Below are 24,940 nucleotides of genomic sequence, written 5' to 3'. Positions count from 1 at the left end.
CCACATTCAACCCCCATTGCCTGAACACAGCCTATGTCTGTAATTTGAAAGCCTCTCATATTCGCATAGTTTGGCCCCCGCTCCCTTGTGTTGCATGTTTGCACGCTACCTCTACATGCTTTTGCGCTACTATCTAGTGTTATCTCGCATTTTCTCCACTTGGCATGTGTGTGCGCCCCATGCGCCCCGCGCAGTCGGGTGCCTATGTGCTTGAGAGAGGCAGTAAACGCTCTTGTGCGTGCTCCCTTGCGCTTTTCTCAATAGCTTGCACTTGCTGTCACATCCCAGTCCTCGCACTAGTCTTGCCTTACTTTCATGTTACTTCCAAGCACGCCCATGTTACTGCCACGACTTGGCACAAGGCCATAAACTAGGCTTTGGCATCGCCATCATGGTCTATGGCGATGACAAATAACATGCTATCATAAAGTTAATTTAGATATTCTTGTAGGTTCCTAATGTTTAAAATCAATAAATATGTCATGTAATTTTTTTCTTTAAAGTTTAATCTAATATTTTATCGAGTTTAAATATGAACAATTTTTTAAAGTAATTTTTTGAACTCAAATTAATTTTGTCTAAAACATAAAGTTTTATGGGACTTCAATCTTCAAAGGGTGATTGTCGTGTACCAATAGACTAAAAAATGTAAAATATTGTCCTTACATGTAATTTATGTTCAAAAGGGATTTAAGTATTATTATTTTTATTTAAATTTGGGTGGTGATATTCACCATTTAAATCCTCTTTAATTATTTAAATTTATGACACAAAAGCATATATTTTAAATAATTTAGTCCTTCGTATTATAAAAATAAAATAATAAAATAAAAATTGTATTAAAGCAACATTAGTGATCAGTAAATAAACTTATGTAAAGAGTATGACACAATTAATTAATTGTTTAAAATTTTACATTAGCTTAAAATTTTCAAATAATGTGTTATATATATATATATATATATAAAGGGGTGAATTTACACATTGTGGAGTGAAAAAATCGCACCCTGCAATTACACCAGCCTAAAGTTTAAACTGACATGTCGTACAACCTTCACGTCGAATGAAAAGTTCACACCGCATGAGGGATATTCTTTACAAATTAAACCGACTCATCGTAACACTTTTACTTCCGAGTAAAAGACGTACCAAATGTTGTATTAAAAAAAAAAAATCAAACGACTGTCATGTTGTATAACCAATAAAAGTTAAACCGACAGGTCGTTGAACACAAATTTTTATTTTTATGTTTTTCCCAAAATCATGTTTCATCTTCTATGTAGACTCTGTTAGCAGGGGTTTTTAATTAAATACCCTTTAATAGTTTCAAAATTATTTAAATACCCCCTCCCTTTTTTATTTTCATGGATACCCTAACAAATGTGAGCAAAGTCGGAAATACCCTTAATGAATGCATCAAATTCACTCAATGAATTGTCTTCATATTTCTTTCCTCATTTCTTTCACCAAAATCTATTTTTGCTGTCGATTCTTTCAAAATCTCTTAGAATCTCTCAAAATCTCTCATAACTTCTTACACAAATACAATTATGTATTCATTTTTTTAACACCCAATCTTTCTTTAAAGGTGCATTGCTTATTAAACAACCCAATAAGGTATGTTAATGTTGTTGAGTTTTAAATTTTTTAATTTTTAGGAAAATTTAGAAATTTTCCTCACATTACAATGTTTTATTTTCACCATTTTTTCTTATACATAGAAATATATGCGATGTAGGTTGTTTAATTATTTTTTTCAGCAATATAACTTATTTATGGCGAAAATGTTTCGAGTCGTGCATTCTTTTGATACCGTGTACGTCATATAGTTAGTCATGTAGGTCGTGTAAGTAATATAGTCGTGTAAGTCGTGTAGGTCACGTAAGAAATATAGTCATGTAGGTCATGTAAGAAATATAGTCGTGTAGGTCATGTAAGAAATATAGTCGTGTAAGTCGTGTAAGTAATATAGTCGTGTAGGTTATGTAGGTCGTGTAGTTACTTGTATATGAAATTTAATATTATTGTATCATCATATATGGTTTTGGTACGTGTGCATATTATCTTCAATGGTGAATGGATTGAGTAAAATGACGAGTATAAGTTCAAAGGTTCAAAGGCTAAAGGGATAATGATACTGTGATCGACAACATATGCCGAATTGGTGGAGAAGATAGCTGAAGTTATTGATATAGATACTTCGGAATTCGAAATCACAATGAAGTTCAAACTTAAGACATCTGATCCTATGCCACCAGTTACAATTCAAACCAATGATGATGTAGAATTTTTTTAGATTCTAATTTAATTTCACTTCTTTTTTTTAATAATTTTCATTGACATTTTCTGCATAGCAGCAAATATAAATTCTTAGCACAAATTAAGTCTTTAAAGAACTAAATTAATCTAATGATTAATGGAAAAATTAGTGTAATTTTAAAGTCGTAATTAAACATATTACAGCCATTTAATTTTTTTTTTTTAATCTTCAAAGTGCTTTCTTCCTCTGGCCAAGCATACAAGCATACATGAGGAATGCCTGCATATAATTAATCCATGAAATCAATTAACAAAAAAAAATATCAACTATAGGAAATTAATGTAATGTTATACACATAAGAACACCATTCGCAATGATAAAATATTTTCACTCATAACTAGACATATCATGACTTAACATGGCTTATAATTGGAAATTAAGAATCTCTCTAACTAATGACATTTCACCAGATAAATGTATATGCACCATTCCAATTTATTGTGAGCCTAATTAAACTAAATGTAATGTGTAGATTCTATTGACAAAAAATAAAATGTGGAATTTAAGGTCGTGTAATTGTGTAATACAAGAAGATCGTGTAATTGTATAATACATGAAGGTCGTATAAACATGCAATACATGAAGGTCGTGTAAACGTGTAATACATAAAGGTCGTGTAATCGTGCAATACATGAAGATCGTGTAATCGTGCAATACATGAAGATCGTGTAATACACAACCTTGAATCTTACATAACCTTACACGACCAAATCTTGTGTTACATAACAAAATTATAATCAGCACAATCCATTAATTTTTCACAATTTGCATGCAGCAAAACAACTAGAAATTTGTTTTCAAACATGTTATGAGAGACCCACAACTAATTAATCGATTTTTTCAATATAAAACCCTAACTTTTTGTTTTTTTCCCTTGAATATTAACAAGAAAACTAATTACATGGAATTACTTGTCTCAACTAGTTATAATCTGATAATTTTACAGTAAATGTTCAACTCTCTCCGGCGATTATGTAGTGACGAACTATGCTTCACTTTCTTAGTTGTGGCAGCTTCCCTTCTCAGGCTTAGTTTGCTCGTGTTGAAGTTTGATTTACCATGTATGGAGAATGAATGTTTGTTTTCGGTAGAGGTGATGCCGGTGAGGGAATTATAGTGTTTGTTTGTTTGAGTTTGATAGTGGAGGGAATTGCAGCAGATGAGTGTTTGTTTGCTTTAGTAGAGAATGGAGAGGAGCTGTTCGTTGAGTTGAAATGTTTTAAAATGAGGATAGATTAGTAATTTTCTATCAGTCTTTAAAGGGTATTAATGAAAATTTTGGCAAAAACAAATTTTAGGGTATTGAGATAATTTTTGAAGTATGGAGGTGTACCGGCCGCAATTGGCACCTGTTAGCAACTCTGCTGCAATTTCACATTCAAAACCTAAACTTGGAACTGAACCGAAGCCAAAGCCGGTAATTTCACTGCTTCAACTTTGGCTTTTGTCACACACAAATTTAAAATTCTTCAACTTCAATGCTTCTTCGCCAACGCCTCACAACTCTCACTCGCAGCGTCTCTTCTTCATCACCCACCAGATACAAAGTTCCCACTCTCTACAAAAACCCAGAAATCGACAACCCAAATGAGGACCGAAAGAACGCCGTAACTCTCCAGGTCCTCTCATGGGGCCGAGGCGCCTCTGGCCAACTTGGCGTAGGCACTGAAGAATCGGGACTTTACCCTGGCCCAGTTGCAAATCTCATTTTGTCTGAACCCTATTTTCTCGCACAGACTCCAGGCAAGCTTGTTAGCGACTGTAATCATGACTGGAATAAAAACGGTGAAGTGGATATTGGGATTTCATGTGGGTTGTTTCATTCTGGGTTGGTGGTGAACGGGAAGTTGTGGATTTGGGGCAAAGGAGATGGCGGGCGGCTTGGATTTGGGCATGAGGATGCTGCGTTTGTGCCTACTTTGAATCCTTATTTGGATGATCCTGTTCGTGGTATTGCTCTTGGTGGAGTTCATTCTGTTGCTCTTACTTCGCTTGGTCAGCTTTTCACTTGGTCAGTGCTTAATCCACTCTGCAATTTTTTTTTTTAAAATTAAATCTCTTTTGTTTAGTAAATGTGGGTATGTTTCGGTATCTTGAAAGTGCCGTGGCTTTTATTCTCTGTAGCTGTTGAGGAATGTAATCACTGTTTTCATGCATAAGTGGGTAAATAATCTGCAAAAAGTTATTGGCCGAATAAAATGGGAATGTTTTACTAATGTACTTCCAGAGTTAGGTAGAAGCAAAGAGTTAGCTGCTAGGTAAAAGTTGGTGTTTACCAACCATTCCAGTTGTTATGCTCTCAATACATGCCACTTAAAGTCTCTTTAATTTTGTAAAATGTGCGTGGTTATTCGATAATTATAATTTTTTTATTAGATATTCAATATTTATAATTTGATGATAGTCCCAATACAATTGGTAGACATGATGATTCATGGGGTTCTAGTGTGTTGTGTTTGGGTGGAGAAAGATTAAAGAAAAGGGAAGGAAGACATCTGTTTATATGTATTTGCACAATTGATGTATTTACTTGAACATTTGTTTATTCCAATGACGTAATGGTTCTATCATTAGAAATGAAGTTTGCAGGGGTTATGGTGGTTTTGGTGCACTTGGGCATTCTGTCTATCATAGAGAGCTGTTCCCTAGATTGGTGGAAGGAGCTTGGGAAGGGAAAATAAAGCATATGGCAACCAGTGGGATGCACACTGCTGCTATTACTCAGTCAGGTTTGTTGTACTGTAATAATTATTATTATTCTTTGTGCTTACTTGCATTACAAATAGAGTGGATTTGTATGTAATTTATGGCAATTTTTTGTGGAGGGATGGCCACTTCTGCTATTTCAATCTAAGGATTTTGTTTTGTGTTAGAGCTTTCTTGTGGGATCACCGAATTTGTTGCATGTCATAGAACTTTGTCAAAGAACTCTGTCTTGACTCTTGAGACCATCTGAATCTGGTATGGTTACTGTGTGATTATCCTTCAAGAGTTTTAATACATAGGACAGAAAGTATACTCATTAGTTAATGCTACAAACATATCACTGGTGTGAAATATGATTTGTCTGATTCTATGTTAAGCATTTCCATTTGTTTCTAGACTCACTCTGTTGCTGACCCTCAGACATAGAATGTATCATATTTGTGAACACAAATGTAGCTGACTAGTTGTCTGAGTGTTGTATAAATTTTCTCTTTCTATTTTGTATAAATCTTCAGTTATTTAATTAGATTAAATATTCTTCAGTTATGTCATTAGTTGTCTCATATTTGTTACTAAATGAAAAAAAGAAAGCATGTAGGTATCTGAATTTTCTGTCTATTACTGGTTAAATATAGGAGAACTCTATACCTGGGGTCGAGATGAAGGTGAAGGAAGATTGGGCCTTGGTCCCGGTCGGGGCCCAAATGAGGCTGGAGGACTTAGTATCCCTTCAAAAGTCAAAGCATTACCCGTGCCTGTGGCTGCTGTTTCTTGTGGTGGATTTTTCACTATGGTGCTGACAGAGGAAGGGCAGCTTTGGAATTGGGGAGGTACTCATGTGTATTTCTTTCCTCTAAACTGTGTCTTTGTTTCTAGTCAGTATGGCCCAGTAAGTTATCAGGTGGAAATTTTCATAATCTCTTTGATTTTATTGAATAAATCTAAAGGAGTTATGCATTTGGTTTCGAATAAATCTAGTTTATTTGGTCTTAAAAGCAGAATTACCTTTGTGAATAGAGTATTATTGCGGTTTAAAAGCTCTTGCTGATTTGCTCAAATACTACAGACCCTGAAATCTACACAGGGGTTTGGCTGCGGAGGGGAATGGGTTGCTCTCAGGCTATAAAGAGAAAAAAAGAAAAAAAAATACCGGGGGTTTTACATGAATATTTCTGCTTTTCCTGAGTAAAATAATAGGCAACCATGCCTTTTTTTTTCCCTTTCCTCTTTCTCCCTTGTAATTTTATTCTAAAGGTTAAGACTTTAGTTTTGTTAAAATGTTATTTTACTCTGGTTCAATAGCATAGTGACATTATTTTGGGACTTCTTTGTGTTTTTTATTCAGCAAATTCTAACTATGAGCTCGGAAGAGGTGATAGGGTTGGTGGTTGGAAACCCAAACTCCTTCCTAATCTTGAAAATGTTCGCATTATTCAGATAGCAAATGGCGGTTATCACTCCCTGGCACTAACTGGTAAAATAGTTGGGAATTTTACATGAGTCTTTGCTACCTACTGTCCCTTTTTAGGTTGTATACTAATACTAATATTCTTTCATGATGTGTAATTTCAGATGACGGCAAAGTTTTTTCGTGGGGCTATGGTGGACATGGTCAATTGGGTCATTCTTTTACCCAAAATCAGAAAGTACCTATGGTCATTGAAGCTTTAGCTGATGAGTTTGTAACCCACATTGCTTGTGGAGGATCAACTTCAGCAGCTGTAACTGGTAAAAGAAGCTACATTATTCTTGATATTGTTATCGTTATTGTTAGGTCATAGAAGGTGCACAGCATACTAGTATATACATGCTTCACATCCTTCAATCCAAAAATAGATGTGATCTCATAGATAATATTAAAATACTCCAGCAACAGTTCTGCATAACTTTCATTTGCGTTGCTTTTTGACCCTCTATATATACATTCCTAGGATCTTTTATGCGGTTCCTAGAACCTTTGTATTGAAATTTAATCTGGAATCTAGCCATGCATGTTGCTAGACCTAATCAGCATATTATCAACATATAACATCAAGGAAATGAAAATTATCAATAAACATCTCCAATTAGACAAATCCATCAAAGCTGCTTCTTGTTCAGCAAATCTGCCAATTGCCTCAGCTGTAATATGGTAGTAGGAATTATCATAGATATGATTAGATGTAAAAAAAATTGAATTTATCTAGTTCGTAAGTAAATCATATAAAAGAAAATTTGAGTAATTACTTTTTTTTTGGAATCAAGCTGAACAAATCATAGTGTCATAATTGATTTGAGACACTCATGTTCATCGATATTATGTTTGCATTCAGAGAAAGGGAAGTTATATATGTGGGGAAATGCCAAAGATTCTCAATTGGGAGTTCCTGGGCTGCCGGTGGTGCAGCCATGTCCGGTCGAAGTCAATTTTCTAATGGAGGATGATGGATTGGGTTCTCATCATGTGCTATCAATTGCAGTTGGTGCATCTCATGCCATGTGTTTAGTTTTGAGGTCATAGTTTTACAGATGGTATTGGAATTACAAGGTTTTCTCAACATATTGCAGTTTCACCGAGCTTAAACAGCAATTACAATGAAGATAGAATTTTGAGTTTTTTTTTTACGAGGAAAAAAAATGTAGACGAAACATTTGTGAGTTGTATTTAGACGAAGCATTTGAGTTTTAGAGATTGCTAGCCATGCACGTTTCACATTCTCTTGCAGCTGGGTCTGGTAGAGAATTTTGGGCACTATAATCTCTTGTAATGCCTGTTGTCCCTTTCTCAGCTGTAAAATTCTCTAGTAGCAACATTTCTCTCTGTTGAAATTTGATGGGGAAAAAAATGGCAGTTTTTTCACTTGCTGTAATTGATGGAAAATAAATGACCTTACTGGAGAAATATTTCGTAGGCTTAATAATGTTTATTTTGTCACATTTATTTTTTCATCATTTTGATATGCAGCCATGGTCCATTCTTATAGGTTCACATCGGGACAGACCCTTGACCCACGGTGAGAAGCAAACAAACCGATGAATGTGCAAGCCTGCACTCCTAGACAAAAGAAGCGCGTGTGGACCACTTGAGTTTGTTCGATGTGTGACAAACTTTAATAAATCTCATCAACTCTCACTTTCACACTTTTCATGAAAAAACTTTAAATGATAAATAGTTACAATGAGTGACAATTTTGAATATTATTGATTAGATAAATAGTAGTTTCAAATTTCTATAGCAATAGTAAAATGTATCATATACAAGAATGATAGAACAAGAATATTTCACATGTAACCAAATATATTTTTTTAATATTGCAAAAGTAAGATTACAAAACCAAATATACTTTCATAACAAAAACAGAGCACGCATTTAATGTAATTAACAAATATTGTTACTTTTTTTTTTCTATCGTATAATGTATAACAAATCTATATTATATGAATTAATCTATGTTGCTACGATTATTAAACACCGAACACTGCGACGCCGGCCTTGAGAGCTGCACGCCGGCACTGGCGGGGCATGACGCGAGCCCAACCGGAGGCACCATACAGTTATAGGACAAGCACAGCGACACCGTATCAGGCAACTCCATTCCGGGCTCCAACGGAAACTTTGATAAATAATTGTGTTGCAAGTACAATGTTCTGGTGGTACCTTCGTACACGCTCGTAATGTATTCCCACGGCACGATCCCCATCAGACGGTTATTGTTCAAGAACAAGCTCTCAACTCCCGCCAAAACCGGAGATAATTCGCCCGTTAGAAAGTTGTGGCTCAAATCAACAATAGATCCCCCACCGTATGATGATGCCGATGTTGTGGGGTCCCCGATTAACTTTGATGGGACCCGACCAGATAAATTGTTCCGTTGCAAGAACATTGATGATAGCGTGGGATTAAATAGCCCGGCCGGGATGGGCCCACTAAATTGGTTCATGCTTAAGTCGAGGAACACTAACTCTGAGAGTAGCGCTAACCCGTTAAGTGGGCCCCGCATTGAATTGCGAGAGAGCGATAGATAACGGAGACTTGACGGCAGTTTTTTCAACGGTCCGGCGAGTAAGTTATTTTTTAAATCTAAATGAAGCAACTGAGCCGACACGGCTGGTAACTCACCGGACAACGAATTTGAGGCCAAAATGAGAACTTTCAACTCGGGAAGACTCGTTAAACTAGGTGGGACTGACCCAGTGAGTTGGTTGTAACTCAGGTCGAGTGTATGCAAGCTTCTGAGTGAAGAAAATGATCCAGGTATTGAACCGGTTAAGCGGTTGTTGGTTAACGAGATGACTCGGAGGTTGGTGAGCTGACTCAGCTGAGGTGGTATGGGACCGGTGACGAGTCCGGGGAAAAGGACGAGTTGGGTTAATTCGGTGAGGTCTGAAATGGAAGGGGAGAGTGAACCGGCGAGGCCAGATGAGCCGGAAAGGCCGGTTCCGAGAGTAAGAGTGGAGACACGGTTGAGTGAGCAGGCGATGCCTGAGAAAGTGGAGCAGGGATCCGGTGCGGTAAGGTTCCAAGTGGAGAAGAAGTTGCTGCCTGGAATGTCAGTGAGCGTGCTCTTGATGGCTGCTAAAGCTGCTAAATCAACGGCATTGATCTTGTGATCATGTTGTTGTTGGGACGGAGGGGCAATGTGAAGAATGAGAAGCAGAGTGAGAAATAGAGAAAGAGCCATGGGAAGGCTTCGTATGAAAGAAATGAAAAATTTTGGGACAAGAGAGTGAAGGAGTTCAGAGTTTGTGGTAATAAGGTTACTGGGCTACAGAACCTGAAGCTGGAGATCGCGTGGGGCCAATGAAAAATTGACACGTATTATGAAAATATGGTATCACAACCATAAAAGAATAATCAAATGTATCTTGTCAAAGTACGAGTTGATGACATTGACGGATGTTTTGATATGAAATTATGTATTCATGCAAATCTAAGAGTGATTTCTCTGAGGAGCCTGTTAGCTTACATTACATAAGGTACATAATTTTTTGAAGACTGTTTAATAAAAATTCATTAATTATAAAAATATAAGATAATAAAATTATATTATTTTTACAACAATTGAATTTTTATTAAATAATTATAAAAAAATTATGTACCTTATATTATTATGTAAGGTAACTAAAGTCTTTCTCTAATGATAGAATCTTTTATTTTTTATTTTTAATCAAGGGACTTTTTTTTTCTCAACTTGTCACAATTCTATAAATATATTACAATCTAAATTCTACTGGAATTCAAGATATATTCACTTGTAGTACCTTCTAAAAAATTATCAAACATTAGTTTAAAAAATCTACTCATCTACTCTTAATCTATATTTTTAGGATAGGAGATGGGAATGAGTCCTGCACAGGCTTAGACTCGGTGACGTTATTTTAGATTATAAATATCCACATATTAAAGATATGTTGATCTTGTAATAACAATACTTGTGATTAAAAGTAACACCACTTTTAACATTTGACATCTGATCATTTATTACACATGCGTGCGTATATATAAGGTTGATCCAGCGCGTGATGTCGTGTACGTCATGATCTGCGAAATCACACGTGGCAAGCTATGATTGGGTGGCTATGAGGCCCACAGTACAGAGCCCTGACACGTGCAATATCGCGAACTATATGAGTGTGTGTGTGTGTGTGTGTGGTGCATTATAGTAGGGGTGCATTGCATCAAGTTTTAATGCAATATTATCTTTAGTATAGTATGGATTGTTTTGTTTAAAATAATATTATTTTATATTAATGAAAAATTAATTTATTATTATTATTTAAATTTATTAATAATTTAGGATTTTATTATTAAAAGTTTAAATAATTATGTTTATATATTAAATTTATCAGAGATCCATGACCATATTAAATTCATAAACAAGTTAAAAAAACAAAAAAAAAACATAAATTTAAATATACTATAAACGAGAAACATTGCATTAAAGTTTGTGTTTATTTTTTATCTTTTAATTCATCTGGAACTTTAGTGAGGGCATTCCCACTTTGCCAAATAAAAATGCCATTAACAGACAAAAAAAATATTTTTAATGTATTAAAATATGTATGTTTCGTATTTTAATGACATTTCTATCAGGATACATAACCATAAAGTGGAGTGGAGTGGCGTTAATTTATAAATAAGTCATTTTACGCCTGTGAAATAAATAACACATAACTCAAGAAAAATAAGTATTATTCAAATAATACTTTTCAGTTTCTCTTGCTGTCATTTGCGGAGCCACTTCGATGATAATTCTTATTTGTCTTCGCGACATGCTGTGTGGCCAGTGACCTCACCGTTCCCACAAAGCAGAAGCACTTTTCACAAAAAAAAAAAATGCTTTTCTACATATGTAAACCATACCTCCCCACCAAAGCAAAAGAGCTTTTTTACGCTGAAAAGCAGCTCCATATAAGTAAATAAAAAAGCTTGTGGTGGCGTCAGGCGTGGGTGTGGACGTGTGGTCTCGCACTCTCAAAGTTTCCCAGAATTATATCGGCATGCACATTGCTTTTAGGAAATTAATGGCAACAACCATTGGGTCTGCCGCATGCGAGAGGTTTATGATCCATCAAAATCACTCAACTTGAAGTTTAACAACAAGTGCAACCGCAGAAAAAAGGACCACCAAAGTACACACAATACATTAAAATGACATAATAACAAGTTAGTTTTATGCGTGTTCTACACACAAATTAAATGATTGAATCCAAGTCCAACAAATAGGTCCGCACAGCACGCAATTGTTGGTATATGGCTTTCTTTTAGCGGGGATTTGAATTGTAGCTTCCATTGTCCTTTTCTTGGTCCCCTTGAATTTTTAAGTCCGCAAATCAATCTGTGCTCGCATCCAAAGTCTTAAAAGAGTATTGAAAGCACTTCTAGACTTTGGAAACTTAAGCTTTAATTTTATGTCAGGGGCAAATAAGGTTTCAAGATCTTGGATTCAGGCAATCCTTCCACTTTGTGTAAATTTAAATAGTATGCGAGGGATTCAAATTTTACGTATCAAATTTATGTCCTGCATGTTGATACCATACTGAGAAATCATTTGACCTAAAAACTTACACTAGTGTTGGCAGTTTAAAGGTATGAGGATCTGAATAGTATTTAAATTATCTAACAATTAGTGTTGAATCTCGCATAATCCAAATTTCTATTGAATTACCAATGGATGATTGATAGATATTATATAAAAACACAAAAACTATAAATTTTAATCATATATTATCACATTAATTAGTAAATACATATCACGAGATACTTAGAAAGTCAGACCTCATACTTTCATGCAATATTGGATGTGTAGCGAGGAAGCACACAATAATTTTGGCAAATTGGCTCATTCAATGAAGACGAGTATTTGATTGGAGTACGTTACAAGCTTCTCATGCCTTGTATAAGGAAAAAGACTGCGTTTTGTTCTTATTGAAATGATTGATCAGTCTTTCTTCCCAAAAGGAAATAATAATAATAATATAGAAAAGAAGAAGAGACAACGATCCAAAACCCAACAATGATCCAAAATCCAAGCAGCAAATATGATTTAATATTCCATTCTGCTAGATTTGAATAATTAAGATCTAGCACGTGGGAACACTGTGGGCACAGTCAAAGATGTGGAGTAAGTAGATATGCATGCTCATTTGCTTATAAAATAAGCTAAAAGCTGCTCCTGAATCGACCCGATAAGATGGAAATTTCGTGACGCCACTGTTGAATTGAAAGATTCCACTCTCTTTTCTAGTGAGATTCACTTGCAGTCCTTACGATTATTTTTCTCTCGTGTTCTCTTGTTCATTATTCTCGCAGTAAAATACTTAGTTTGAATGTTCTTCATCAATGTTAATGACCTCGGGCTGCCGTCAATTCTCACTCAAGCGACACCATTTTTGTTAAAAGAGATAATTTCAGATTTGCAATGACGGATAACTTTTGGATAAGTTTGTAAGGCGTTTTTTTTTTTAAAAAAATAATTTACATCCAATCACGTACAGTTTGTTTTAGAAATTAAGTAATGTGAGCTCCAAAAAAAGCCAAAACTTTTTCCTCAAAATACTTATCATCTTTGTAGTCCTTTTTAAAGTTAGCGGCCATGTCCCCTGAGAACAACATAGGTAGCACCGTAACAGGTAGGGAACACTGGTCCAAAAGGTTTATAATTATAGCCACTTTGAGACAGCTGCTCCAAACCTACAATACAGGAGAGATTCTCTCCTAAAATACAGGTTTCCCATACTGGGCTTATATTAAATTCGCCGGCGGACGTTATTGTATAGAACCCTATAGTTGCTTATAATAAATTAAATAAACTAGGAGTAATACATGCTAGGATATTTCTAGCTAATACATATGTACAATTATGAACCTAGTTGGTTATAAAATAAGACAAAAGCCGATTCGGGGGTCACCGCGGCAAAGTTAATTCGTGAAAAGCTTACTCTCTCTCTTTAATTTACTGATAATTTAACGTTTGCGGTCCTCGTGATTAAATTTTTGGCTTGTTTTAGCTACAGCTACCTCAAACTCTACCATCCTAGCTAAACATTAATTGGAAATTTATTACCATTAAAATAATCTTCTGGTGGGTTCCATTTCAGTTGTTGGATCGTTGATTGGAAAGCATGTAAACTTTACGTACAAGTTGCTTGAAAAATTCAGTGCATCTAATTAAACGTCTTCATTACATGCATTGGCTGCGACAATAAATTACGAAGAATGCAGTCACAATATGTGTGAAAATAATGAACAGATTGTGTTTGGCTAGCGAGAAAATCTTAGAAAAATTGATCTGTTAATTCAGGAATCATCATTCTCATAAACTGAATCAGTAGAACCTAATATATATACATTCACGTGACTATAGCAGTCTGTAACTAGCTTCAATCATTAATCACTAAGCTGATTACATTTAGTTACACGCACAAACTGTATGATTAACAACAAACATAACAGCTTATGCGTAGCTGTCAGCTGAGCCGTAGCTCTTCTTAGCAACCTTTATTGACTCAATATTATTTTGATCTCTTTCTTTATTTTTCACCAGAATATGTAGTTATGTAATTTCTCTAGCAGATGGGTGCCCCCGGCCACAAGTTGTGAAAATGAAAGATTGCTGTGATTCTCCAGTAAGTCATATTACTCCCCATTTTTTTTATTAACAATTATAAATTAAGATGAAGAGAAAGAAATTGGATTGAATGATAATGGTAGAGTGAGCAAGCTCCAGTTATTACAAGGATCAAGGAGGGTTTCAACAATACCAAGCTATCAGTTTCTTCATACGACACCGCATGGGTGGCTACGGTGCCTTCTGAAAATTCCATGGATAATAAACCTAGATTCCCAGAATGCTTGAAATGGATTATGGAGAATCAAAATAAAGATGGATCGTGGACCCTGGATCATTTAATAGCGGATACTTTGTCAATTAAAGATTCACTTTCTTCAACTCTTGCCCGGCTTCTTGCTCTTCACAAATGGAAAGTCGCAGAACTACCAGTACGTATTAGTTTCTCTCTTGCTTGTCTTGTTAAAAGAGAAATGAGGAAAAAAGTTGAAATCCATAGGATAGAGTTGCTGCGTTTAATGCTGCAAAAGAAGGGGAGTGTGGTTCCAAAAGTCTGCAAGGAACTGTTTTGGAAAACAAGCAAAATATTTCACCACTTTTTCATGAGCAATGATGGGTTCACTTCTACAGAAACAATGCTTAATGCTGTCAATGCAGTTTCTTTATGAACCCATTGCTTCCCCAAATCTCCAAATTGCACAAAATAATTTTCTTATTTGTGTTGCTTTCAGTTGCTTTTTAATTTTGATTTAGTTTTACTTCTATTAATCTCTTTGGAATCCATATCTATACAATAACAAACATAGTTCCAAGTACTAACAAAAACAAGACACTACCATTAATTAAATTAGAAACTGTCATCACGTTATTTTTCTATCACAATAATTTTAAAATTTAATTGATATAGACTATAGAGGTAGTGTTTACTTCACAGATTAGGGAATTGGTATCCAAAATTAAAATAATTGACATTACTTCACAAAATAGAGACATGAATCGGAATCGAAATCGTGAGCCCCAACTAAATTTGGGAATAAGGAATGAAAGATTGATTTTCAAGCTCTCTCATTCCCTTCATTTTTCGTTTTACCCCCATTAAATTTTTATAATCCCCAAATTATCCTCAATCAACTTTCATCATTTTTACATTTCGGTCCCTACATAATTTATAAAAAATCCAAAATTTTTGTATTATTTACAAATAGGTCCTTTATTATTTAATAATTAATTAATTAACATATTAATAATAATAATAATGACGACGACGACGATGATAATAATAATAATATTATTATTTAAAATATATTAATTATTATTATTTATAATTAGTATTGTCAATTATTATTTTATTATTATTTTTATTAAAATAATAATATTAATGTCATTATTATTATTATTTTAATATTATTTTATTAAAATTCATTAATTTTATTAATATTAATATTGTTAAATTTTATAAATTATTTTTTTTTCATTTATTATTATTTAAATATTATTAGTAATAATTAAATTTATTATTTAATTATTATTAATTATTGTTATTATTATTTTTATTGATATTATCACTATTAAAATTTATTATTATTAAAAAAATTATTAATTTTATTATTTTAATTAATATTATTGTCATTATTATTAAGGATTTTTTAATAATTTGTAACATTATAATTTATTCTAATTTTGATTCCAAAATAAAATAAACACATTAATAGTAATCCAACTTATTATGATCCCAATTTGTACAATTCAAATAAACAATTTATTCTAATTCTCATTCTCCATTCCCATTCTAGCCTATTTCCATTCATGTCCATTTTGATTCTAGCTCATTCTGAGTAAACGCAACAAGAATGTTACTGTTTCTCTCTATTATTTTGATTTTCTCCCCTCAGTGAAGAGAAAATAAATAGGGCAAACCGTAGCGGTAAAGAGGAGAAAGAAAAACAACAATCATGAAGAATACATAACACATAAAAAATAATTTACATCCAATCACGTACAGTTTGTTTTAGAAATTAAGTAATGTGAGCTCCAAAAAAAGCCAAAACTTTTTCTTCAAAATACTTATCATCTTTGTAGTCCTTTTTAAAGATAGCGGCCATGTCCCCTGAGAACAACATAGGTAGCACCGTAACAGGCAGGGAACACTGGTCCAAAAGGTTTATAATTATAGCCACTTTGAGACAGCTGCTCCAAACCTACAATACAGGAGAGATTCTCTCCTAAAATACAGGTTTCCTATTCGGGGCTCATATTAAATTCGCCGGCGGACATTATAGTATAGAACCCTATAGTTGCTTATAATAAATTAAATAAACTAGGAGTAATACATGCTAGGATATTTCTATTTAGTTAATACAAATGTACAATTATGAACCTAATTGGTTATAAAATAAGACAAAAGACGATTCAGGGGTCACCGCAGCAAAGTTAATTCGTGAAAAGCTTACTCTCTCTCTTTAATTTACTGATAATTTAATGTTTGCGGTCCTCGTGATTAAATTTTTGGTTTGTTTTGGCTACAGCTACCTCAAACTCTACCATCCTAGCTAAACATTAATTAGAAATTTATTACCATTTAAATAATCTTCTGGTGGGTTCCATTTCAGTTGTTGGATCGTTGATTGGAAACATATAAACTTTACGTACAAATTGCTTGAAAATTTCAGTGCGTGTAATTAAACATCTTCATTACATGTATTGGGTACGACAATAAATTACGAAGAATACAGTCACAGTATGTGGGAAAATAATGACCAGATTGTGTTTGGCTAGAGAGAAAATCTCAAAAAAATTGATCTATTAATTAATTATGGAATCTTCATTCTCATAAACTGAATCAGTGTAACCATATATATATGTTAGTAAATTATTGGGTGGCGCAGACACGCAGCTAAAGTAAAATTGGTAGAAACAATAAAGAACAAGCACAATAGAGGATACCAAAAATTACGTGATTCGGCTTTTAGCCTACATCCACGGGCGAAGACAGAAGGAAATATTTTACTACTGAAAAGGAGTTACAAGTATTGTAGTATTTTAGCTCACTTTCCAAAAACCTCAATACACCCAAACTCTCTCAATCACTGTAATAAGAGCTTATAAATGCAAGCTCTTGAATTCTCTCTCGACTCCCTTAATTGCTCTCTGAATAATGGAATGAATAAGCTCTTCATTTGCACTTGTATTTATAGCAAAATGATGGCCAAGAAAGTCAAAGCCGTGGGTATCAAAACTTCTTCAAAACTGTGTTCATCAAAGTTTGGTGGGTGAAAACCGTGTTCAATTTTCAAAGCCATGTGCCACCATTATTTGTTTATGCAAAGCTTCTAGATGCAGCCGATTGACATTCTCCCACTTGGAGATTTGATTGAGAATCAATCAATCTCCACACCATCCTTTCTGCTTCGCCATAATCATGTTGCCTACGTTTCTGCTAGGCCACAAGAGGATCTACTCCAAACAAACTTATCAGTATTTATCGGCTTGGTCAAAACATCTACTAGGTTCTCTTTGGTATGGATTTTCTGCAAATCCACATTTCCATCTTCCACTACTTCACGAACGAAGTGATACTGGACTCCTATGTGCTTTGTCCTGGAATGAAAGGCTGGATTTCTTGCAATGTGCAAGGCACTCTGACTGTCACAAAATACAGAAATTTTCTCTTGTCCGTGCCCGAGCTCCTCCAATAACCTTTGTATCCAAATAGCTTCCTTGCAAGCTTGTGTAGCTGCCATGTATTCTACTTCTGTTGTAGATAAAGCCACAACGATCTGCAGTTTCGAAACCCAGCTTACAGCTGCTTCCGTAAGTGTAAACACATAACCAGTAGTGGATTTCCTTTTATCAAGATCTCTTGCAAAATCTGAATCCACATAGCCCCTGACAGTAAATTCTGATCCTCCATAACATAATGCAACATCTGAGGTTCCTCTAATGTATCTCAGAACCCTATTCACAGCTATCCAATGCTCTCCACCAGGATTCCCCATATATCGACTGACTGCTCCCACTGCTTGTGCAATGTCTGGTCTTGTACATATCATAGCGAACATTAAACTTCCCACTGCTGATGCATACGGTACTCGAGACATCTCCTTCCTCTCTGCTTCATTACTAGGACACATACTTGAGGATAATTTGAAATTAACAGGAAGTGGGGTAGAAATTGGCTTACAATCTTGCATGTTGAAGCGTCGCAAGATTTTCTTCAAGTAATTCTTCTGCGAAAGCCAAATCTTCATGTTATTTTTGTCTCGGTGAATTTGCATCCCTAGAATCTTGTTTGCTGGTCCCAAGTCCTTCATTTCAAACTCCCTAGCCAACTGTGCCTTCAATTCTTAGTTTCGATCTTTGTTGGGACCTGCTACCAACATGTCATCCACATACAATAGTAAAATAATGAAATCATTATCTTCAAACCTCTTGTAATATGCACAATAGTCTGAGTTGAGTCTGTTGTATCCAAGGCTTATGATGAAGGAATCAAATCTGTTATACCAACACCTCGGCGCCTGTTTGAGACCGTAAAGAGATTTGTTCAACCTGCAAACTAAGTTCTCCTTTCCTGTTTCTGCAAAACCTTCTGGTTGGAGCATATATATTTCTTCTTCAAGTTCTCCATGAAGAAATACAGTTTTCACATCTAACTGCTCTAGATGTAGGTCAAATGTAGCACACATTGCCAAGACTATTCTAACTGTTGTGAGTCGAACCACGGGCGAAAATATCTCGTTGAAGTCAATACTTTCTTTCTGAGCATATCCTTTCACCACCAATCTTGCACGATACCGCTCCACTTGGTCATTGCTATCACGCTTGATCTTATAGACCCATTTGTTTCCAATGACTTTTCTTCTACGTGGTAGTGGTACAAGTTCTCATGTCTTGTTCTTGTGTAGAGCTTCAATTTCTTCCTGCATTGCTGTCATCCACAAAGCAATATCTGAGCTTTCTAAAGCTTCATGGAAAGTTGAAGGCTCTCCATCTTCTGTTAGAAGACAGTATGCAACGTTGATCTCTGTGATATACTCCGAGTGCCATGTTGGTGGTCGTCTCTCACGAGTTGACCGACGAACTTCTTGAGCCTCGGACTCGACTGGTTCTTGTTCCTCGTGCTCTGGTGCTGCTTCAGAAGAATCTGAATCTTCTATATTATTTTCCACATATACTGGCACGATCTCAGACTTTTCTTTTGCAGTGCCATCATCCTCATCTCTCCTTTACAGTTGATCTTCTACAAAGATAACATCTCTGCTGATGACGATCTTGTGGGCAGTGGGGTCCCATAGATGATACCCCTTTACTCCATCAGCATACCCCGAGAAGATACATCTAGATTTTGCATCTAACTTTGTTCTTTCTTGGGCATTGTACATCACGTACACAGGACATCCAAATGCATGTAGGTAGGAATAATCAGCTGGCTTTCCAGTCCACATCTCCATTGCTGTCTTCAGCCCAATAGCTGTAGATGGCGATCGATTTACTATATAATAAGCAGTTTTGGCTGCTTCTGCCCAGAATGAATTGGGTAGACCAGCAGTCCTCAACTTAGCTCTTATTCTTTCTGTAAGAATTCTGTTCATCCGCTCTGCCGCTCCGTTTTGTCGAGAAGTGTATGCCACCGTGAACTGCCTCTGAATGCCTTCTTGCTTACAAAAAGTAAGAAACTCGCCGTCTGTATATTCTCCACCATTATCTGTTCTCAAGCACTTGATCTTTTTACCAGATTCAAGTTCCACCCGCGCTTTGTATTCTTTAAATACAGGAAATACATCTGACTTTTTCTTAATTAGATACACCCAACATCTTCTGAAATAATCATCAATGAAAGTCACCATGTACTTTGCACCTCCCATGGATATATCCGGTGATTCCCAAACATCAGAATGAATCAAGTTTAGAATGCATTTACTTCTAGCAATAGATCTACTGAATTTTAATCTATGCTGCTTACTTGTAACACAATGCTCGCAAAATGGTAAACTTATCGATTTGAGCCCTGGAAGCAATTTTCGCTCAGAGAGAATCTTCAAGCCTTGTTCTGACATGTGGCCAAGTTTGAGATGCCACATCATCGTTGATTCTTCTCCATTTGATACGACACACGCATCAGCCTCCTGTAGTGTTTCTCCTTTAAGCATGAATAAATTAGCACCGATCTTTTCTGCCTTCATCAATACAAGCGCACCTTTAACGATCTTCATTATTCCATTCTCCACATGAGTTTTGTACCCATGACTATCCATTTGTCCCAAAGACAATAGATTTTTCTTCAGGCCATTGACATGTCGTACCTCCCCAATTGTGCGAATTGTACCATCAAATATTTTTATTTGATAGTACCAATACCAACGATCTCCAAGGCATGATCATCTCCCATATATACAGATCCTCCTGAGATAGGCTCATATGTGTGGAACCATTCTCTCCTAGAGGTCATGTGCCAGGTAGCTCCTGAGTTTATAAGCCATACATCAGAAAGTCGTTTTTTGCCTTCTGAAACAGTTGTTGCCTCGCTGTAAAGAATTTCGCCATCATCTAAGGTACTTGCTACACAACCCTGAGCATTTGATGACTCAGGTTCTTTGCCCTCTTTTCTCTTCTGGTTACTCCAACATTCTTTCTTGACGTGCCCTTTCTTGCCACATTTGTAGCATTTAACATTCTTCTTACTTCTGGATTTTGATCTACCCTGATTTTGACTCCCACTGGGGCCACGTTCCGTTGATCTCCCTCTCGTCACTGATAGCGCTTCTGCTTGCTGCGAACTTGCTTGTCTGTTTTTCTTATTTTTCCTCCTGCTCTCCTCATTTAATACAGAGGCTGCAACATCGTCGAAAACTAGACCCTCCACTAGATTGTTGTTCGTCAGATTGATGATGAGTTGATCATACGAATCTGGTAGACTTTGAAGTAGAAGCTCTGCACGTTCATTTTCCTCTATATTATAACCCAACATTGTGAGTTGTGAAAATAGAGTCTTCAATGTGTTGATGTGGTCGGTCACCATTGTAGATTTCGCCATTCGAAAAGTATAGAGTTTTCTCTTCAAGAATATTTTGTTGTGTAGTGACTTGGCCTCATACAATTTTGTGAGAGTATCCCATATTTCCTTCGCCGTATTTTTCTCTGCCACACTGGATAATACTCCATCCGCAAGTGTCAAGTGTAGATCAGAAATGGCGTTGCCATCTACCTCGTTCCACTTGTCATCAGTTATCTCTATGGGTCTTTCTCCAATTGCTGCCAAACAATTATTTTTCCTCAATACAGCTTTCATCTTCATTTTCCACAACGAAAAATTATTTCCGTTAAACTTCTCAATTTCATACTTTGCCGTTATTTTGTTGATAAATACTGCACACAAGTTAGTGTACCACCTTGAATAGTTGTGAGTATGTGTGAGAATGTACACCATGAAAGTTCCCAGGAAAGACTGGAGGGGTCACAATAGTCCCACTTAAAACCCAGACTCCTTAAGCTCTTATCGCCTTTGTGACAGAACTTTCCTAGACATGTACAAAACCACACAGTTGCTTTACTCACACCACTATTCCCTGCTTTGCACTACAAAATTCTTGGATCGCTTCCACCGTTTCATGTGAATAGTGTCGTATACGTGAATAGTGCCGTATATGTAGACAAAACCGTATACATGAATAGTACCGTATATGTGAATAGTATCGTATACGTGTACAATGCCGTATACGTGAATAGTACCCCTTACGTGAACAGTTCCTGACTCCAAAAAATATAACCAATTGCTCTGATACCACTGTTAGTAAATTGTTGGGTGGCGCAGACACGCAGCTAAAGTAAAATTGGTAGAAACAATAAAGAACAAGCACAATAGAGGACACCAGAAATTACGTGGTTCGGCTTTTAGCCTACATCCACGGGCGAAGACAGAAGGAAATATTTTACTAGTGAAAAGGAGTTACAAGTATTGTAGTATTTTAGCTCACTTTCCAAAAACCCCAATACACCCAAACTCTCTCAATCACTGTAATAAGAGCTTATAAATGCAAGCTCTTGAATTCTCTCTCGACTCCCTAAATTGCTCTCTGAATAATGGAATGAATAAGCTCTTCATTTGCATTTGTATTTATAGCAAAATGATGGCCAAGAAAGTCAAATCTGTTGGTATCAAAACTTCTTCAAAACCGTGTTCATCAAAATTTGGTAGGTGAAAACCGTGTTCAATTTTCAAAGCCATGTGCCACCATTATTTGTTTATGCAAAGCTTCTAGATGTAGCCGATTGACAATATATACGTTGACATGACTATAGCAATCTGCGACTAACTTCAATCATTAGTCACTAAGCTAATCACACTTAGTTACACACCCAAACTGTATGATTAACAACAAATTTAACAGCTTATGCTTAGCTATCAGCTGAGCTGTCGCTCTTCGTAACAACCTTTATTGACTCGGCAATGCCGACTTCATTCAGCTTCTTGAGCTTATTCTGCTTAGCCTCTGTATATTCTCCACAAAGAGCAACCTTAGCAATATGTCATGCTTTGTTGATAAGATGTCATATTTATTAGATAGGATTTGAAAGATAAGCCAGAAAATATGGGGGGAGGAGAAAATGAGAATGAAAGACAGCATCACAGCACTACGCGGTGAAATTTTATTAATCCGTTAGTTTGCTTTTCCTTTTTTACATTATAGCTATTCTTTTCTACTTGAGGACAAAGCTCTTCGCTAGGTTCGCTTTGTTGTTTTCTTTTTAACCAATTCTTTCTTCATTGACTTCGCAAATCGCAACCTATTGATTACAAAGCTACAAAATCACAACCTATTTAAAAGAAAATTGCAATATTTTTTTTCCGATTAAATATTATTTTTAGTACTCTTGTTGTTTGTTTGTCATTTGGGTTTTCTTAGTGTGCTTATTATATCCCATGACTCAAGTTCTGTTTATTGTTATATGCCTAGCAGCTGGCCTGCAGGAGCAGTGAAGTTGATTAATTTAGAAATTTGTATATTCAACGCTATAGGGCAAGTTATCTAAGAAGAATTCACAAGCATATTATCATATATTTATATAAACCAAATATCTTTTTTATTTTTCTTCACTTTATCACATAGATACACACACACACACACACACACACACAAATGCTGCTACAATCGAAAATCTCTCTGACTTCTCTTCGAAAATAAAGCTACATCAGGTGAAAATATTATTTTTATCTATTTCTTTATTTTTCACCAGAATATATAGTTATGTAATTTCTCTAGCAGATGGGTGCCCCCGGCCACAAGTTGTGAAAATGAAAGATTGCTGTGATTCCTCAGTAAGTCATATTAATTACTCCCCATTTTTTTAATTAATAATTATAAATTAAGATAAAGAGATAGAAATTGTATTGAATGATAATGGTAGAGTGAGCAAGCTCCAGTTACTACAAGGATCAAGGAGGGTTTCAACAATATCAAGCTATCAATTTCTTCATACGACACCGCATGGGTGGCTACGGTGCCTTCTGAAAATTCCATGGATAATAAACCTAGACTCCCAGAATGCTTGAAATGGATTATGGAGAATCAAAATAAAGATGGATCGTGGACTCTTGATCATTTTATAGCCAATAGTTTATTAATTAAAGATTCACTTTCTTCAACTCTTGCCTGTCTTCTTGCTCTTCACAAATGGAAAGTCGCAGAACTACCAGTAAAAAGACGTATTAGTTTCTCTCTTGCTTGTCTTGTTAAAAGAGAAATGAGGAAACAAGTTGAAATCCATAGGATAGAGTTGCTGCGTTTAATGCTGCAAAAGAAGGGGAGTGTGGTTCCAAAAGTCTGCAAGGGACTGTTTTGGAAAACAAGCAAAATATTTCACCACTTTTTTTTTTTTTTTGAGACTGATTAATCATCAGATTACTGCATTACACAGATATTTACAACAACTGCTTATTGTAGCAGAGATATTACACTGATATTTACAATCAGATATACATGATTGAGACTTACATTATTACAATGAATTCTATGAAGTACATACCCGATACAAATAACTCCTCACAAGAGAGAATGTCCATACACCACTTTTTCATGAGCAATGATGGGTTCACTTCTACAGAAACAATGTTTAATGCTGTCAATGCAGTTTCTTTATGAACCCATTGCTTCCCCAAATCTCCAAATTGCACAAAATAATTTTCTTATTTGTGTTGCTTTCAGTTGCTTTTTTATTTTGATTTAGTTTTACTTCTATTAATCTCTTTGGAATCCATATCTATACAATAATAAACATAGTTCCAAGTACTAACAAAAACGAGACACTACCATTAATTAAATTAGAAACTGTCATCACGTTATTTTTCTATCACAATAATTTTAAAATTTAATTGATATAGAGGTAGTGTTTACTTCACAGATTAGAGAATCGATATCCAAAATCAAAATAATTGACATTACTTCACAAAATAGAGACAGGAATCGGAATCGAAATCTTGAGCCACACCTAAATTTGAGAATAAGGAATGAAAGATTGATTCTCAAGCTCTCTCATTCCCTACAGTTTTCGTTTTACCCCCATTAAATTTTTTTAATCCCCAAACTATCCTCAATCAACTTTCATCATTTTTACATTTCGGTCCCTACATAATTTATAAAAAATCCAAAATTTTTGTATTATTTACAAATAGGTCCTTTATTATTTAATAATTAATTAATTAACATATTAATAATAATAATGATGACGATGATAATAATAATAATAATATTACTATTTAAAATATATTAATTATTATTATTTATAATTAGTATTGTCAATAATTTCATTATTATTATTATTATTATTTTAATATTATTTTATTAAGATTTATTAATTTTATTAATAT

At 35.1% G+C, this 24,940-nt stretch overlaps 2 protein-coding genes across 4 annotated transcripts; one reads left to right on the top strand and one right to left on the bottom strand.

Moving 5' to 3' along the window:
- Positions 1 to 3,644: 3,644 nt before the first annotated feature.
- Positions 3,645 to 8,172, top strand: LOC102615384 (RCC1 domain-containing protein RUG3, mitochondrial). Of its 3 annotated transcripts, none has more exons than XM_025093277.2 (6): positions 3,645 to 4,331; positions 4,910 to 5,049; positions 5,662 to 5,856; positions 6,372 to 6,500; positions 6,599 to 6,754; positions 7,990 to 8,172. In XM_025093277.2, exons 1-6 carry the CDS (start codon positions 3,799 to 3,801, stop codon positions 8,040 to 8,042), a joined length of 1,206 nt encoding a protein of 401 aa, XP_024949045.1. In that variant the 5' UTR covers positions 3,645 to 3,798; the 3' UTR covers positions 8,043 to 8,172. The 3 variants fall into 3 exon arrangements, with proteins under 3 accessions (XP_024949045.1, XP_006492906.1, XP_052299455.1); XM_006492843.4 differs by lacking the exon at positions 7,990 to 8,172 and adding an exon at positions 7,339 to 7,865 and having other exon boundaries at positions 3,647 to 4,331; XM_052443495.1 differs by lacking the exon at positions 7,990 to 8,172 and adding an exon at positions 7,339 to 7,865 and having other exon boundaries at positions 4,112 to 4,331; positions 4,903 to 5,049.
- Positions 8,173 to 8,285: 113 nt separating this feature from the next.
- On the bottom strand, positions 8,286 to 9,778 carry LOC102615879 (LRR receptor-like serine/threonine-protein kinase SIK1). The gene has a single exon (XM_006492845.4). The coding sequence runs from the start codon at positions 9,685 to 9,687 to the stop codon at positions 8,449 to 8,451; it is 1,239 nt and encodes a 412-aa protein (XP_006492908.3). The 5' UTR covers positions 9,688 to 9,778; the 3' UTR covers positions 8,286 to 8,448.
- Positions 9,779 to 24,940: the final 15,162 nt, after the last annotated feature.

The sequence above is a fragment of the Citrus sinensis genome, chromosome 6, assembly GCF_022201045.2.
Source record: "Citrus sinensis cultivar Valencia sweet orange chromosome 6, DVS_A1.0, whole genome shotgun sequence".
NCBI classification, from domain to species: Eukaryota; Viridiplantae; Streptophyta; class Magnoliopsida; order Sapindales; family Rutaceae; genus Citrus; species Citrus sinensis.
Note: the sequence above shows the minus strand (reverse complement) of the source record. Positions and strands in the feature narration are given on the sequence as shown.